The sequence below is a fragment of the Conger conger genome, chromosome 6 (genome assembly GCF_963514075.1).
Source record: "Conger conger chromosome 6, fConCon1.1, whole genome shotgun sequence".
In the NCBI taxonomy this organism is placed as follows: Eukaryota; Metazoa; Chordata; class Actinopteri; order Anguilliformes; family Congridae; genus Conger; species Conger conger.
The window spans coordinates 62,826,765-62,844,628 of record NC_083765.1 but is presented as its reverse complement, the minus strand read 5'-3'; the positions used below and the strand labels follow the sequence as shown (position 1 = coordinate 62,844,628).

Below are 17,864 nucleotides of genomic sequence, written 5' to 3'. Positions count from 1 at the left end.
ACAACAACAACAACAACAACAACAACAACAACAACAACAACAACAACAACAATAATAATAATAATAATAATAATAATAATAATAATAATAATCATCATCATCATCATCAACGACCTCCAACTATTTTCAAGCGGGTTTTACCTAGATAACCAATGTGAAACCAATATGAAAGGCTAAAAGCGAATTTGCTTGTTGCTACCGATAACGAACGTTTATAACTAGATATGTATTCTTCGCTTTGATAATAAGCAATAGTAGCCTATATAGAGTTTCGCTAGATCGCTTGTCTGGAGTGCAATTTGGACTGCTGCACGTTCCATTTGCCTCTTTACGTGTTCAATCATACGTCTTTAGCTAAACTTTTATTTGTCTCAAACTGTAAATTACAGTTGCATGGTTTGTGGTAAACTATTATATCTTAGTTATATATCCAGCTAGTTACATAGCCAAACACGTTGCTTGCTCATAATATAGCCTTGTTGGTTAGCTAAAGTGAAAACCTCAAAAAGACAAATAATATAAAGAGTGCTGTGTCGCACACTAAAGTCAACATTTCATAAAGTCACCTGTTCGGAGAACCATTTTCTAACTAGAACACTACGAAAAGACGGCAGGCTCTTTCGCGTTTGTCCCTGCCGGCTTTCCAAAACAGTGCATGAGAATGCACTGTAAAATAACGCGTTATATTTCGCATTATATTCATAGAGTGTGGGAAGTCACTGTTGTGGTTTGAGGGTGTTTGTTGCTGCAATTCCTCTCTTGACCGTTAGGAGCCAGAAATGACCCGTTGTACCTTTAAGCCGATGGAACGTTTAATTTTGTAGCCCCGCCCTCGCTCTTGAGGATTGGTCATGTGTACCGGAAACCGGAATTAAGTCATTCGAGGGAAATTCAAACTTTTGTAGTTGGCTAACTTCTCAGTTACGGGCGGCTAACTAATTGTCAGTTCATAGCAAACAACTAACTGCATGGAAATCGTAGATTTTCGCTGCTGAACATATTTAACTACAAGAAACAGGTATTTTGTCTGCTTCTGCATCTGAACACATCACACGTTTCTCTCCGTTGTGCTTGGAAGCTAAAATAGATGGCTAGATTATTTCCGTAAAACGGTCGAGCTAGCAAGCTAACCAAGTCTTGTTGACGTTCATTGACGACTAGCGATTGAAGTGGCTGGTAAATGCCAGCCAGCTCGCCAAAAGCAGCACATTTTAAACCCGAGTTAGCTAATTTAACTTGAATCGAAATTGCAGTTCCAAAACATACAATACCTTGCGACTTCTTGGGAAAATGTTTTCTGATGCATGGTTTCCCGTTTGATTTTCTGGTTTGTTTATGTAAGTTGGCAAGCCAGGTGGCAGTGTTAATGTAGATCTGTTTCTTGTGATTCGACCTAGCTGTCTAACGTTTGTCACCGATAATTAAAATAGTCTCTTTGATATTAGCTATCAAACTTAGTCTGTTTGTTTTCAATATAGCTTAGTCTAGTTAAGGGAACGTAAGTTACATTAGCTGCATAAATTACCTACCTGCAACTAAAGGATATATTAAACTGCCACTAAATGACAGTTATAGTTGTTAATCCCGTTGCTAAATTGGAGGTTGCAGATCTGCGAGATGCCTGTGGACAGTGCTGCGGAGCTTCTTAAATATTATGAAGTGTACGAAACCATAGGCTCCGGTAAGATATGACAACTAAGTTACATCTATGAAACACTAATGAAATGCATTTACGTCTTCGTGTGTTGCTAACCGTTATGTGTTGCTCACGCACAGGTGGATTCGCCAAGGTGAAGCTCGGGCGACACATTTTAACAGGGGAAAATGTTGCAATTAAAATAATGGATAAAAAAGACCTTGGGGTAGGTGATTCTCTATCCTGTGCAATGTCTGTCAGCTGTTGCAGTGGCGCTGTTGTCTCCCAATGACAAGTAGATTATTTTACTATTTGTATACGTGATTACTTTTAAGAGCTCGCTTTAACTTCACAAAAAAAGCCTTTGCACCACTTTATTCTGCCCTTACAGGATGACTTGCCACGAGTTAAGATCGAGATTGAGGCCATGAAGAATCTAAGCCACCAGCATGTGTGCCGGCTCTACCACGTCATCGAGACCTCCACCAAGATCTTCATGGTGCTGGAGGTGAGGCCCCCCTAGGCAGTGTGTCTGACAGATTGAGTGAAGGCAGCCTCTTGTGCTGACACCAAAGGTTGCCTCTGTGGTGAGAGAATTATACATACTAGAATTTCCTATGATGCATGGTTCCATACATTTGCCTCACTCACTACACAATGAAATTGCTTTTACAGGAGGGTGGTTCCATTTGCTTATCCTGCCTTCTGGCACATCCCTGCTCATTTGTCCTTAGATAAAGTAAATCTTTTAACTGTGATTCCCTTAGACATGCCTCTGCAGCCTATGCTACAGTGGTGGGTGATCCTTTTGAGTAGATTTTTCCAGCCCTGCTTAAAGGCACAGAATAACACCTCCTACCTTTCTCCATGTTTTCAGTTTGTGGTCAGTCTGGCTTGGACTGAAATGGTCCCTTTCTGACGTGTCCCCCTGCCCCCACTGTGTGTAGTACTGTCCTGGGGGCGAGCTGTTTGACTACATCATCGCCAAGGCTCGTCTGTCGGAGGAGGAGACGCGGGTGTTTTTCCGCCAGATCGTGTCTGCGCTGGCGTACGTGCACAGCCAGGGCTACGCCCATAGGGATCTGAAGCCGGTGAGTGAGTCTGACCAATCAGCAGTTTGATTTCTGAATCAACCTGTTCTTATAGGTGTTGAGTCTACTTGAACGTTCAGTGGGCATGTAGCCAAACTATTTAGGAGGGATTTGACATTCCTTTATCTGTCCCCGTAAAAGTGAAAACGTATTTGAAAACTGGAATCTAGGGAATGGTTTTGCTTCCGGTGAAAACATTTTTATAGAATTTCTTGGCCTTTACAAAGCCGGATGATAATTGCTTCATGTACCCAGCCATTTTTAAGAGGCTTTTTAGGTGGTCTTTAGAGGGTTTATATGTCAATTATAAAGCTGTTTCTCCCGATGTTTTTGAATTAATATTTAGTTCTTGTTAATGTATTATGGTCTCCTCTATCCCTCAGGAAAACTTGCTAATCGATGAGGATCACAACCTAAAGCTGATTGATTTTGGTCTGTGTGCAAAACCCAAGGTACATGCCAGGCTATACTGTGAACCGTCTGTCATATTTTCAGCCATTTTTGTATTGACTTTGCCGCCAGTAGCTGTGTTCAACCTCTGATCGAGCTGAAGTCTGACTCAACTTGAAAATCAAGTTTTTTTTCTTTTTTTTAATTGATAAAAAATAAAAAATAAAATTCCTTCTCCTTCCAAATTATCGTTTTCAATCGACTTTCTATCACATTTTATACTCTATCCGAAATGTTGTTTCTGATTACTTGGTTAGCTTTTGGTAGCTGTGTAATCTCATATAACCTTTTATAGTTTAGCACAGTAATGGCTAGACCCAGTTACTTTGAATCTTTTGAGGCTTAGACTTTTTGTTGCGTTACGTTTCAGTGTCTGTTACTGTGTCATCAAGCCGAGATGCAGTCTACTTGAATCGTGTTTACAGGCTATGCACTTTTCCAAAGCCTTTAACACGGAACACAATTCATCCAATGGTTCTTTTTGGTTTTTTTTCCCCCCATGAGGTTGTGCAATTATTTTTGGCAGCCTGTCCAGGGTGTATTCCTCCCTCTTGCCCGACGGTTGCTGGGATAGGCTCCAGCCCCCCCCGCAACCCTGACTAAGGATTAACGCATTAGCTGATGGATGAATGTAGAATAATTCACCTCCTCTAATCGTATCCATCCTTGTCATATGTCCTGTTTGGTGCTCGAGTCGGCCTTTAGTCAGCCTAATCTGCCATGTGAAAAAATTGATGCATAATTATTTTATAGTATATTTTATATTTATATTTTAAGTATACGCCAAGTTTTCTGAAGCATAAATTGGTGTACTTCAGGTTTACTACATCATACTTTTTTACAACTGTCCCAGGGTCAGGTGCAGCCGCTCGTGACCGTGCACTGACCCCTGCCCCCTCCTGGTGCGTTACAGGGAGGCCTGGGCTACGAGCTGAAGACCTGCTGCGGCAGCCCCGCTTACGCGGCTCCAGAGCTCATCCAGGGCAAGGCCTACATCGGCTCTGAGGTGAGGGAGGGAGGGAGGGAGGGAGGGAGCGAAAGCACAACTTTGATCCAGCTGGGGTCTCCACAGGTGCACCGGTGTACCCGCCCCAATTAGGACCAAAAATAAACCCTCTGAATCGGCCCATGTGTGCTCCTCCGGTGTGCATGAGACACGCGGCATGTATTCAATCAATATTCCTCCCTAACTTTGATGTCCACATAGACCTATGAGACCTTGAGGAAAAATGCTGATTGAATGCCTGCTGGTGAGCTTCTCTCATGGTTGTGTCTCAGAGCTTTGTGTGTGGTCTGTGACTGGCTGCTCAGTCAGTCTTTCTGCATGTACTGCCTGCTCGGTCATTCAGTTTGTGAATGAACAAAGCTGCTTGCATGCATTGTGCCTGTTATGAGGCAGGCGCAAAACCACAAGGGTCCATTCAGCTCTTCACTTTAGTCTGTTCTCCTTTAAGTCTCACACACAGTGATGGGTTTGGCAGAAAACATGGCAAAGTGGGTTCCGTCATGTCATCTGCTGTTTTAGTTTAGTCTGTTTGGCTGTCTGTGCTTAGTGTGTTGTGGTGTGTCTGTGCTTAGTGTATTTGGGTGTGTCTGTGCTTAGTGTATTTGGGTGTGTCTGTGCTTAGTGTGTTTGGGTGTGTCTGTGCTTAGTGTGTTTGGGTGTGTCTGTGCTTAGTGTGTTTGGTGGTGTGTGAGTGAGTGTGTCTGTGCTTAGTGCGTTGGAGTGTGTCTGTGCTTAGTGTGTTGTGGTGTGTCTGTGCTTAGTGTGTTGTGGTGTGTCTGTGCTTAGTGTGTTTGGTGGTGTGTGAGTGAGTGTGTCTGCTGTGTGTTTTGGGGTGTGTCTGTGTTTTGGGGTGTGTCTGTGCTTAGTGTATTTGGGTGTGTCTGTGCTTAGTGTGTTGCAGTGTGTGAGTGAGTGTGTCTGTGCTTAGTGCGTTGGAGTGTGTCTGTGCTCAGTGTGTTTGGTTGTGTGTGAGTGAGTGTGTCTGTGCTGTGTGTTTTGGGGTGTGTCTGTGCTGTGTGTGTTGTGGTGTGTCTGTGCTAGTGTGTTGTGGTGTGTCTGTGCTTAGTGTGTTGGGGTGTATCTGTGCTAGTGTGTTGTGGTGTGTCTGTGCTTAGTGTATTTGGTTGTGTGTGAGTGAGTGTGTCTGTGCTGTGTGTGTTGGGGTGTGTGTGAGTGAGTGTGTCTGTGCTGTGTGTGTTGGGGTGTATCTGTGCTAGTGTGTTGTGGTGTGTCCCTGTGCTTAGTGTGTTGGGGTGTGTCTGTGCTAGTGTGTTGTGGTGTATCTGTGCTAGTGTGTTGTGGTGTGTCCCTGTGCTTAGTGTGTTGGGGTGTGTCTGTGCTAGTGTGTTGTGGTGTGTCCCTGTGCTAGTGTGTTGGGGTGTACCTGTGCTAGTGTGTTGTGGTGTGTCCCTGTGCTAGTGTGTTGGGGTGTATCTGTGCTAGTGTGTTGTGGTGTGTGAGTGAGTGTGTCTGTGCTAGTGTGTTGTGGTGTGTGAGTGAGTGTGTCTGTGCTAGTGTGTTGTGGTGTGTCCCTGTGCTAGTGTGTTGGGGTGTACCTGTGCTAGTGTGTTGTGGTGTGTCCCTGTGCTAGTGTGTTGGGGTGTATCTGTGCTAGTGTGTTGTGGTGTGTGAGTGAGTGTGTCTGTGCTAGTGTGTTGTGGTGTGTCCCTGTGCTAGTGTGTTGTGGTGTGTCTGTGCTAGTGTGTTGGGGTGTGTCTGTGCTAGTGTGTTGGGGTGTGTCTGTGCTAGTGTGTTGGGGTGTGTCTGTGCTAGTGTGTTGTGGTGTGTCTGTGCTGTGTGTGTTGTGGTGTGTCTGTGCTAGTGTGTTGTGGTGTGTTCCTGTGCTAGTGTGTTGTGGTGTGTCCCTGTGCTAGTGTGTTGTGGTGTGTCTGTGCTAGTGTGTTGTGGTGTGTTCCTGTGCTAGTGTGTTGTGGTGTGTCCCTGTGCTAGTGTGTTGTGGTGTGTCTGTGCTAGTGTGTTGTGGTGTGTCTGTGCTAGTGTGTTGTGGTGTGTCCCTGTGCTTAGTGTGTTGGGGTGTGTCTGTGCTAGTGTGTTGTGGTGTATCTGTGCTAGTGTGTTGTGGTGTGTCCCTGTGCTAGTGTGTTGGGGTGTACCTGTGCTAGTGTGTTGTGGTGTGTCCCTGTGCTAGTGTGTTGGGGTGTATCTGTGCTAGTGTGTTGTGGTGTGTGAGTGAGTGTGTCTGTGCTAGTGTGTTGTGGTGTGTGAGTGAGTGTGTCTGTGCTAGTGTGTTGTGGTGTGTCCCTGTGCTAGTGTGTTGGGGTGTACCTGTGCTAGTGTGTTGTGGTGTGTCCCTGTGCTAGTGTGTTGGGGTGTATCTGTGCTAGTGTGTTGTGGTGTGTGAGTGAGTGTGTCTGTGCTAGTGTGTTGTGGTGTGTCCCTGTGCTAGTGTGTTGTGGTGTGTCTGTGCTAGTGTGTTGGGGTGTGTCTGTGCTAGTGTGTTGGGGTGTGTCTGTGCTAGTGTGTTGTGGTGTGTCTGTGCTGTGTGTGTTGTGGTGTGTCTGTGCTAGTGTGTTGTGGTGTGTTCCTGTGCTAGTGTGTTGTGGTGTGTCCCTGTGCTAGTGTGTTGTGGTGTGTCTGTGCTAGTGTGTTGTGGTGTGTTCCTGTGCTAGTGTGTTGTGGTGTGTCCCTGTGCTAGTGTGTTGTGGTGTGTCTGTGCTAGTGTGTTGTGGTGTGTCTGTGCTAGTGTGTTGTGGTGTGTCCCTGTGCTTAGTGTGTTGGGGTGTGTCTGTGCTAGTGTGTTGTGGTGTATCTGTGCTAGTGTGTTGTGGTGTGTCCCTGTGCTAGTGTGTTGGGGTGTACCTGTGCTAGTGTGTTGTGGTGTGTCCCTGTGCTAGTGTGTTGGGGTGTATCTGTGCTAGTGTGTTGTGGTGTGTGAGTGAGTGTGTCTGTGCTAGTGTGTTGTGGTGTGTGAGTGAGTGTGTCTGTGCTAGTGTGTTGTGGTGTGTCCCTGTGCTAGTGTGTTGGGGTGTACCTGTGCTAGTGTGTTGTGGTGTGTCCCTGTGCTAGTGTGTTGGGGTGTATCTGTGCTAGTGTGTTGTGGTGTGTGAGTGAGTGTGTCTGTGCTAGTGTGTTGTGGTGTGTCCCTGTGCTAGTGTGTTGTGGTGTGTCTGTGCTAGTGTGTTGGGGTGTGTCTGTGCTAGTGTGTTGGGGTGTGTCTGTGCTAGTGTGTTGTGGTGTGTCTGTGCTGTGTGTGTTGTGGTGTGTCTGTGCTAGTGTGTTGTGGTGTGTTCCTGTGCTAGTGTGTTGTGGTGTGTCCCTGTGCTAGTGTGTTGTGGTGTGTCTGTGCTAGTGTGTTGTGGTGTGTTCCTGTGCTAGTGTGTTGTGGTGTGTCCCTGTGCTAGTGTGTTGTGGTGTGTCTGTGCTAGTGTGTTGTGGTGTGTTCCTGTGCTAGTGTGTTGTGGTGTGTCCCTGTGCTAGTGTGTTGTGGTGTGTCTGTGCTAGTGTGTTGGGGTGTGTCTGTGCTAGTGTGTTGTGGTGTGTCTGTGCTAGTGTGTTGTGGTGTGTCCCTGTGCTAGTGTGTTGTGGTGTGTCTGTGCTAGTGTGTTGTGGTGTGTCTGTGCTAGTGTGTTGTGGTGTGTCCCTGTGCTTAGTGTGTTGGGGTGTGTCCCTGTGCTAGTGTGTTGTGGTGTGTCTGTGCTAGTGTGTTGGGGTGTGTCTGTGCTGTGTGTGTTGGGGTGTGTCTGTGCTAGTGTGTTGGGGTGTGTCCCTGTGCTTAGTGTGTTGGGGTGTGTCCCTGTGCTAGTGTGTTGTGGTGTGTCTGTGCTAGTGTGTTGTGGTGTGTCCCTGTGCTTAGTGTGTTGGGGTGTGTCTGTGCTAGTGTGTTGGGGTGTGTCTGTGCTGTGTGTGTTGGGGTGTGTCTGTGCTAGTGTGTTGGGGTGTGTCCCTGTGCTAGTGTGTTGTGGTGTGTCTGTGCTGTGTGTGTTGGGGTGTGTCTGTGCTAGTGTGTTGGGGTGTGTGTCTGTGCTAGTGTGTTGGGGTGTGTCCCTGTGCTAGTGTGTTGGGGTGTGTCTGTGCTGTGTGTGTTGGGGTGTGTCTGTGCTAGTGTGTTGGGGTGTGTCCCTGTGCTAGTGTGTTGGGGTGTGTCTGTGCTGTGTGTGTTGGGGTGTGTCTGTGCTAGTGTGTTGGGGTGTGTCTGTGCTTAGTGTGTTGGGGTGTGTCCCTGTGCTTAGTGTGTTGGGGTGTGTCCCTGTGCTTAGTGTGTTGGGGTGTGTCCCTGTGCTTAGTGTGTTGTGGTGTGTCTGTGCTAGTGTGTTGTGGTGTGTCTGTGCTGTGTGTGTTGGGGTGTGTCCCTGTGCTAGTGTGTTGTGGTGTGTCTGTGCTAGTGTGTTGTGGTGTGTCTGTGCTAGTGTGTTGGGGTGTGTCCCTGTGCTAGTGTGTTGGGGTGTGTCCCTGTGCTAGTGTGTTGGGGTGTATCTGTGCTAGTGTGTTGGGGTGTGTCCCTGTGCTAGTGTGTTGGGGTGTATCTGTGCTTAGTGTGTTGTGGTGTGTCCCTGTGCTAGTGTGTTGGGGTGTGTCTGTGCTTAGTGTGTTGGGGTGTGTCCCTGTGCTAGTGTGTTGGGGTGTATCTGTGCTTAGTGTGTTGTGGTGTGTCCCTGTGCTAGTGTGTTGGGGTGTGTCTGTGCTAGTGTGTTGTGGTGTGTCCCTGTGCTAAACGCTGGTGTTGGCTGCTGTACCAGGCCGATGTGTGGAGCATGGGGGTGCTGCTCTACGCCCTGCTGTGTGGCTACCTGCCCTTCGATGATGACAACTGCATGGTGCTCTACAGGAAGATTACAGTAAGGCTCTCCTCTGTAAACACGTCCAGTAGATTTGAGCCGGGTATGTCATAAAGTAGCTTTACTGAGTTAGCTGGATAAGTCCAGGTTATTCTGTGAATTCATCCAGCTTACTCTGCTTCGTGATATATGTCTCAGGGGTGTTTAATCCTGTCCGAAAAGGGCCGGTGTGTGTGTGGGTTTTTGTTTTAACTTGGCACTATGACACCTGATTCTACTCATCAAGATGTTGACTGAAGACCACGATTAGCTTATTGGTTAAATCGAGTGTTACAGTGCTGGGCCAGAACAAAGGCGGCCTTTTTCCGATATGTTAGGACACCCCTGTAGTAGAATAAAATGATCAACTTAAGCATCTTGGTTTGCAGCACTGTCATTGTGGGCATGATCTTGGGTCAGAGGGAAGAAAATGAAGGCTCTGTTAAAAGTTTCCAAATTTGGCCCATATATGAAAGGACTTATCAAAGTGCCCCAAGTGAAGGAGTTCAAGTATCTCGGGGTCTTGTTCACGAGTGAGGGTAGAAGGGAGCGTGAGATCGACAGGCGGATTGGTGCAGCGTCAGCAGTAATGCGGGCGTTGCACCGGACCGTTGTGGTGAAGAGGCAGCTGAGCCGGAAGGCGAAGCTCTCGATTTACTGGTCGATCTACGTCCCAACCCTCACCTATGGTCACGAGCTTTGGGTAGTGACCGAAAGAATGAGATCGCGTATACAAGCGGCCGAAATGAGCTTCCTCCGTAGGGTGGCCGGGCTCAGCCTTAGAGATAGGGTGAGGAGCTCGGACATCCGGAGGGAGCTCGGAGTAGAGCCGCTGCTCCTTCGCGTCGAAAGGAGCCAATTGAGGTGGTTCGGGCATCTGATCAGGGTGCCTCCCGGGCGCCTCCCTTTGGAGGTTTTCCGGGCTCGTCCAACTGGGCGGAGACCCCGAGGGAGACCCAGAGCCCGCTGGAGAGATTATATATCTCTCCTGGCCTGGGAATGCCTCGGGATCCCCCAGGAGGAGCTAGAATGTGTTGCTGGGGAGAGGGACGCCTGGAATACCCGGCTTTGCCTACTGCCATCGCGACCCGACTCCGGATAAGCGGGTGATGATGGATGGATGGATGGATTATCAAAGGAATAATGCTTTGTTTATAATATAGTCCTTTAATATCAGGACACCTGTTAAGCAATCAAGAGATGTTACACTTCAGGAGGATGTTACACTTCAGGTTACTTGAATCATCTTACATAGTTGTTTATGATTAATATGAATTGAACAGTTGCTTGTGGATATTGGAATATAAGTGTGACCCTGATTGGTTTCTTCATCCATAAGTGATATAGTACAATATAGTGTGTTTGGATAAAGTTCTTCCAGTAATGCTGGAACGTGCCAAACTCTTAACTGGAACACTGCTATATCGCAGACAGCTTCCTTGATATGCTCCAGGTTAATATATGTATGAGCATGCAATGAAGTAAACTCCATGTAAACAAAGCTGTGTCCCAGTAACAGTCTCTTTCACAAACTGTGGTTGTGCATTCAAAAAAAGCAGAAACAGTGACACACAGTGGATTCCAACTGAACTGCAAGATAATTTAAAAAAAAGGGCAGATAAAGCGAGGCTTTACCCATCCAGTCCACTGGGTGTATGCTCAATGTACCCAGAAGAACACATTACTGACCCCTGGGGCTTAGGGTCTGTAAATACTTCCTATTTCTTAATTAATGCAAATTTTCAGCACCAGCTAGATGCACACATTAAGTTATTATTGTCATGCTTTATTGAGCTCTGGGTATTTTCCACTGAACGGGTTTAAGCTGTGTGTGTTTTTCTAGAGGGGCCAATATGACCACCCTCACTGGCTGTCTCCAGGCAGTATCCTGCTGCTCAACCAGATGATGCAGGTACTGTGTCTGGATCCTCCAATCAGCATATTCTCTGCTTCTGGACAGCTGTGATTGGACGGTTGTTATTTGCTGCTCTTTGTGTTGATGCATCTCCTCCTGTCACTCAAAACCCAGCCAGATGTTTCTGTTCTTTTTTCTGTTGACTAAGTGTGGTCCTTTTTTTTTTATAAGCTGCCACTGTTCAAAGTAAAGGCAGTTCCCACATCTGTCCTGCAGGTGGAGCCAAAGATGCGCGTCACTGTTCGGCACCTGCTGGACCACCCCTGGGTGATGCAGGGCGACAGCAGCCCTGTGGAGTGGCGCAGCAAACGCCCTGTGAGTTCCCCTGTCCTCCTGGAAACCTGCAGCTGCTCTTGTCCAGTGCTGTGTCTTAAGGAGGGGAAGGATTAAGACATTATCATGACCATGTCCATTGTCAGTGTTCGTTCATGGAGCATGGTCCCGTTCTCTAGCATCAGACTCTTGAGTTGCATTTTTAGAGAGTGGACAGGGGGAAGGTTTTTAACACTGTTACTGACTTGTTTAACACTCCTCTCATCTCTCTATCTCTTTCCTGGGTTTGTTCTCTCTCTCCCTCATGCTTTTCCTCAGCTGGGGCACATTGATGAAGACTGCATCACTGAGATGGCCGTCAGTTTAAAACGCTCCAGGAAAAACACCGCCCAGCTTGTCTCAGAGGTTTGAGACTTCTGCCATGTTTTTTCCCTGCTGCTTATTTTCAGTCAGTGTTGTCCATTAAGATGTGATTCACCACCTTTTAACTCTGCTGCAATCCAACTGTTGAGAATAGTAAGCCATTGAGTATTTTGATGAATGTGTACTACCTAGGTGTGACCACTAGTGGCCAGCAGAGTACAGACCATAATGGAGGATGCCCGTTTCAATTTGAGCCTGTTCTTGGACAGCTGTCTTGTTTATCTCTTGAATTCTCAAACTGATAAGGTAGCAGTGATTTAATGTCCTTTACACAATGGGGATATAATATGTTTCATTGGAGTCAGTCATTGTTTCTGAACCTTAAATCTCCACGGAGGATTCCTGCTTAGCTTACACAAACTGTTGTTGCAGTGGAGGTACGATCAGACAACTGCCACTTACCTCCTGCTCCTGGCCAAGAAGCAGCGCGGGAAGCCGGTGCGTCTCCGCCCTGTGCAGGACATCACCTGTTCGCCCCAGCTGGAGCACAAGGTGAGAGCCGATCGCGTCGCCATTCAGTACAGCCACAGGCCTGCGGGGTGTTTGGCCACATTCTCCTTCTGTGGTTCTGCCCGTGTTCCAGAATTCAATTACCAGTTGTGATTGTGACATCAGCATTAGGCGGGTGTGGGTGCACACTGGTCACACGGTCATACCTCCGGCTTCTCCCCCCTTCCACATAGTCATGTCACCTAATAGAGCAGTGGTTGCCAGGTTTTGGGGTTTCCATCCAAACAGTAACCAATACTAGGCCTTGGAAACAGGGTTAGCCAATCAGTGCTGCCGAAATGTGCCTCCTCCGATCTCACAACATCCAGACGCTATTTAGCCACTTTTTGGGTGAACAAGATGACCTTTCCCTATTCAAGGTGTACAATCTTGGATATTGTGTTGGTGCTTATCTTTGGTGAATGTTTTTACCTGCAGCTCTCTTATTAGACTGAGCCTTCACAGTTGGTGCGCTCACATTCCCTACTGCGTGCAGCAGTTTGTAAGGCCAGGGCAGTGATTGGCTGTCTCTATGCTTTTGCCTTCAGCCCAAAAAGACCCTGCAGTTCTACGAGGACGGCGATGGGGAGGTGGAGCCCCTTGTGGTCCTGGGCCCGGTGGACTTCGCCACGGACGACGCCACTGACGGACGCTGCAGCCCCTGGGTCCGCCGGTCCCCCCGCACCCAGCCGGAGAACCCAGTCAGTGTGGGCGTAGTGTGCCTGTCTTTAGTCTGCTTCTCCCTGGGTCTGTTTGTCATTGTGAGCAGCGCTTAGGGCTCTGGCCTTTGTGGGTTTGAATCCCTCGGCGTTCACTGCTCCGGGGATACTGGTTGTCAGTCTGTGGCAAAGCCGTCAAATGGGCGGCTTAATATGAGGCTCTGTCTGAAATTCCTCCACACGTACTGTAACGATCCGTGTTGCCACATGTGGGTTTAAAAACCCCACTGTCGTAGCTGCTTGCTGGATGTTCTGTGTGTCTGTGCCTGTGTGTCTGCCTGTGTGTCTGTGCCTGTGTGTCTGTGCCTGTGTGTGCCTGTGCCTGTGTGCCTGTGCCTGTGTGTGCCTGTGCCTGTGTGTGCCTGTGCCTGTGTGTCTGTGCCTGTGTGTCTGTGCCTGTGTGTCTGTGCCTGTGCCTGTGCCTGTGCCTGTGTGCCAACCTCTCTCTTGGTTTGAACAGCGGCAGACCTGCACGCCTGGGCGGAAGAGGGCGGAGCCAGCCAGGGTGTCCGCCCTGGACCGCGAGCGCATCCATCCCAGGAAGCAGGCTGTGGTGGAAAACAAGGAGAATGTGGGTGGGGTCACGCCTGAACCCCGGGGGAGGGACACGTTCGCCCTGCCCGCCGCCCCCCGCACTCCGGCCAGCAGCAAGAGGAGCGCCCGCCCGCCCAACAAGGTCGTCCTCTCCACCCCAAATAACAACCACCACCACTACAACCACAACAACAGCAGCAACAACAACCCTGCCACAGATACGCGAAAGGGTGAGTTTACTTGTCGCAGTAACTTGGTGTTACTCATTGGCCAGACTGTTTTCACACATGACTCCCAGGTAAAGGGAGGGTGGAAAAGCAGGAATTAGTGATGAAAAGAAAATTAGATTTCATACACTTGCCAACATATTGGCATGTTAGAGGTGGAAAGTCCTGATGCCTGCCACAGTGTAATCCTGATCCCACGCGGAGCTGCTTGCTGTGTGTGTGCGTGTGTGTGTGTGTGTGTGTGCGTGTGTGTGTGTGCGTGTGTGCGTGTGTGCGTGTGTGCGTGTGTGCGTGTGCGTGCGTGCGTGCGCGCGTGTGCCTGTGTGTGCCTGTGTGTGCCTGTGTGTGCCTGTGTGTGCGCGTGTGTGCGCGTGTGTGCGCGTGTGTGCGCGTGTGTGCGCGTGTGTGCGCGTGTGTGCGCGTGTGTGCGTGCGTGCGTGCGTGCGTGCGCGCGTGTGCGTGTGTGTGCCTGTGTGTGCCTGTGTGTGCGCGTGTGTGCGCGTGTGTGCGCGTGTGTGCGCGTGTGTGCGCGTGTGTGCGCGTGTGTGCGCGTGTGTGCGTGTGCGTGGGCCTGTGTTGTGGGCATGTGTCCGCTGGTCAGTGTGTGCACATGTCTCCACTGTAGCATTACTTCCTCTTGACCCAGTACTGATCTTATCACCGGGTATGTTATTCCCCTGGTGTGATGTCTGTGTGCATGTCCATCACAGTGGCTGCCGGTGGTTCTTCTAAACCACCGCCCCAGGAGCAGGGCTCTGAGCAGGAGGTGGAGGCCGAACTGGAGGTGCTGCCCTTCAGCCCAGAGAGGAGGTACCGTGTCCCGCTTAGGGGAGCGGGTGGGTGGGGTTTTAGCCCAGAGGAGGTACCGTGTCCCGGTTAGGGGAGCAGGTGGGTGGAGGTTCAGCCCAGAGGAGGTACCATGTCCTGGTTAGGGGAGTGGGTGGGTCGGGGTTCAGCCCAGAGGAGGTACCGTGTCCCACTTAGGGGAGCAGGTGGGTGGGGGTTCAGCCCAGAGGACGTACCGTGTCCGGTTTGGGGCATGGGGTTTCAGTCCACAGTGGAGGTACTGTTTTTGGTGGGTGTAGTGGGGGCATGCTGTTATTTTACTGCATGTTTTCAGTTTTCCTACGAGGTGCATTTTCTGACCACAGCTCCGTTCTGATGAAATTGGAAATTGTGGTAAAAAGTGTTTTGTGTAATTGGGGAGAAGTTCAGTTGTATAAATGCATTTCCCACAACAAGCTTTACTGAACCTGCCATAAACCCCCCCAAGAGCAAGCCTCTGGGGCAAAAGTGGCAGGAAAGTTTTGAGTCTGGTTCCTCCTAAGGTTGTGGAGTCCATCCTCTTCTGGCCAGCTTAGGGTGTGGCCTTCATGATGTCCTTCCACTCACTCTGTGCTAAATGCCAAATTGACTCTGTTCTTCTGTCGAGGAGAGGGATCTCTACCCCGCCCCCTCTGGGTTAGCTGTCACTCACTCGCTGTGCCCGCCCCCAGGTCCCGCTCTCTGGACATGGCCACGCCCCAGAGTGACAGCTCCCAGAAGAGGAAGGCGGGGAAGGTTTTCGGGAGCCTGGAGAGGGGGCTGGACAAGGTCATCACCATGCTCACACCCAGCAAGAAGAAGGCCCTGCGGGACGGCCCCCGTAGGATCAAGGTGAGGCGCAGCCGCCCCGCCCCTGCCTGTCTGCTCCGCCCCGCCCCTGCCTGTCTGCTCCGCCCCGCCCCTGCCTGTCTGCTCCGCCCCGCCCCTGCCTGTCTGCTCCACCCCGCCCCTGCCTGTCTGCTCCGCCCCGCCCCTGCCTGTCTGCTCCGCCCCGCCCCTGCCTGTCTGCTCCACCCCACCCCTGCCTGTCTGCTCCACCCCACCCCTGCCTGTCTGCTCCACCCCACCCCTGCCTGTCTGCTCCGCCCCGCCCCTGCCTGTCTGCTCCGCCCCACCCCTGCCTGTCTGCTCCGCCCCGCCCCTGCCTGTCTGCTCCACCCCGCCCCTGCCTGTCTGCTCCACCCCGCCCCTGCCTGTCTGCTCCACCCCGCCCCTGCCTGTCTGCTCCACCCCGCCCCTGCCTGTCTGCTCCGCCCATTGCTCACACAGTATCGTAGTTTGAACAAACAACCACTGTTGCCAATGCTAAAATTAGCCAAAAAATGTAACTCAATGTAAGGCAAAACTTACTTGTGTGTAGACGACAAAATGTCAACTACAGCATTTGCTGTAGCTGTTGCTTTCTAAATGTATATTTTAATTCTCTTATTTTGTACACTTGCTTATTTAGTGGTCATTTTTCTGAATAAGAGAAGGTCAACGATGGGTAATTGCTTCTGGTAATTTAAAAAAGATGAAGATGAAGAATTCCGAACTATGAGGAGCTCTGCCCAATCATCTGCGTGCTAATGCTAACAGGAGCACTGTAGTAAGAGAACATTACACTGCAGTGCCTGCTAGCCTTAGCAGTAGACTGCATGCTGACTGTGTGGGGCAGGTTTGAATTTCACAGATTTTAGCCAGGTTCCCTTCCCAGATGGTGTTCCAGGGCAAGGCCTTCAACCTGAATCTTTTCAGTAGATATTCAGCTATATGAACAGTCAGGAGCTTTGGGCGCACTTCCCAGTCTGCTAAGAAAATAAGATCATAGCTACTGTGCAAAAATGCAGGAACTGCTGTTTCACTGGATAGCAAATTAGTCTTCCACTTTGGGTGGGTGTACAGTTTGACTTGGAAGTGCATGTAAACATAGGGTTATTTACACTACTGCTTTAGCATCTGGGACATTTTCACCCCTTTGGCTTTGTGCTCAGGCACAGTACAACGTGTCCTTAACCAGCCAGACGAACGCAGAGCAGGTCCTCAAGCAGATCCTCTGCATCCTGCCCGAGAAGAACGTGGACTTTGTACAGAAAGGGTGAGTCCAACTTCTGCACATGTGTGTATTGTTTAATATCCCATATTTCATTCACTCTTACAGGGTTTCTCTCATAGAACCTCTCCATCTATACACCATTAAACCTGTGAGACCAATGTCCAGACACAGTCCAGCTGTGAACTGCAGAGTTAATGATTGGGCATGCCAGATCGTTTCATTAGATCTGATGAGTATTTTGAGCCTGCCTGCTATACAGTAGACAAGTAATTATTTAAAAACCCTGTACAGTGGTTGAGTTTTTGAACTTTGTGGCCTGGTAACGTATCTACTGTTGTCCCTGTAGGATGGAAGTTTATCATTCGATCTTTGTGCATTTACTGCTGTTGAGGCATGTAGTAATTTGCAGAAATGTACTGTATTGGACAGGGTTTGTGTTCAGATGCATGGTCATGTGTACAGGTGGTATTTGCTATTACCAGTAACCCCTGTTGTAGTCTGTATTGGTGGTCCTGTATCCGGCGTCCTGTATCGCTGTTTGTCCTCTCTCGGGAGCGCAGGTACACGCTAAAGTGCCGGACGCGGTCGGACTTTGGGAAGGTGACCATGCAGTTTGAGCTGGAGGTGTGTGTGCTGACCCGGCTGGAGGTGGTGGGGATCCGCCGGCAGAGGCTGAAGGGGGACGCCTGGGTGTACAAACACCTGGTGGAGGACATCCTGTCCACGTCGCACGTCTGAGCATCGCCATGGGCATCGCCATGGGCATCGCCATGGGCATCGCCATGGGCATCGCCATGGGCACGGCGTGCAGCCGCCCCGCCCCGCTCCGCTGTACACCGTGCACAGCTTTTTCTTTTATTATGAACCGTTTTACATCCTGCACTACTCAGAGGACATCATTAAAGATGCCCAACTTCTCGGTCCATATTTTTCTAGTCTTCTGTTCTCTATTGTCCTGAGTCACTTATGAGTGTGGTCTTCCTTTTGTTTTACTCTAAATATTAATAATTAAATAATTAATAAAGAAAAATGGCATTGGTGTTTGTATTAAGTGAAATCAGGGCTTTAAGGATGTGTTGTGGTAGTAGCATTATTTCCCGAAAGCCCCAAAATGTCCACCTGATGTCACCATTTAGCCATTTCTCATCATTTCTGGAAGCTTTCAAAAATCCTGCAAAGTTTTGTGTATTAACCTTAAGATGAGCTATTTCTTTTCTTCTGTAATTTTTGAACAAAAAATTATAATTTGGGCAAACCAGGAGGTCAAATGCAAAAATGACCATCTGGAATGGTATAAGCTTTTGTGTTTCACATGGATTTCATATTCATGCATTCATATTCTGAGCCCAATTTGACACATTTGAATGCAGTTGTAGTATGTGAAAGCAAATGTACTTTTCCCTGTGGAAATGTAGTAATGCCATAATATTAATGGCGGAATTGCATTCCCCATTCTGACATTTGGT

At 49.0% G+C, this 17,864-nt stretch overlaps 1 protein-coding gene across 2 annotated transcripts; it reads left to right on the top strand.

Annotated features, from left to right (window-relative positions):
* Positions 1-883: 883 nt before the first annotated feature.
* Positions 884-17,428, top strand: melk (maternal embryonic leucine zipper kinase). 2 transcript variants are annotated; one of them, XM_061245772.1, is made up of 18 exons: positions 884-1,018; positions 1,602-1,681; positions 1,777-1,862; positions 2,028-2,144; positions 2,584-2,727; positions 3,111-3,179; positions 4,091-4,183; positions 8,881-8,979; positions 10,802-10,870; positions 11,090-11,188; positions 11,465-11,551; positions 11,942-12,061; positions 12,607-12,759; positions 13,238-13,541; positions 14,249-14,348; positions 15,035-15,194; positions 16,337-16,440; positions 16,959-17,428. In XM_061245772.1, the coding sequence occupies exons 2-18, from the start codon at positions 1,618-1,620 to the stop codon at positions 17,134-17,136; spliced, it is 2,046 nt and encodes a 681-aa protein (XP_061101756.1). In that variant the 5' UTR covers positions 884-1,018; positions 1,602-1,617; the 3' UTR covers positions 17,137-17,428. The 2 variants fall into 2 exon arrangements, with proteins under 2 accessions (XP_061101756.1, XP_061101757.1); XM_061245773.1 differs by having other exon boundaries at positions 885-1,018; positions 1,609-1,681.
* The last annotated feature ends 436 nt before the right edge of the window (positions 17,429-17,864 follow it).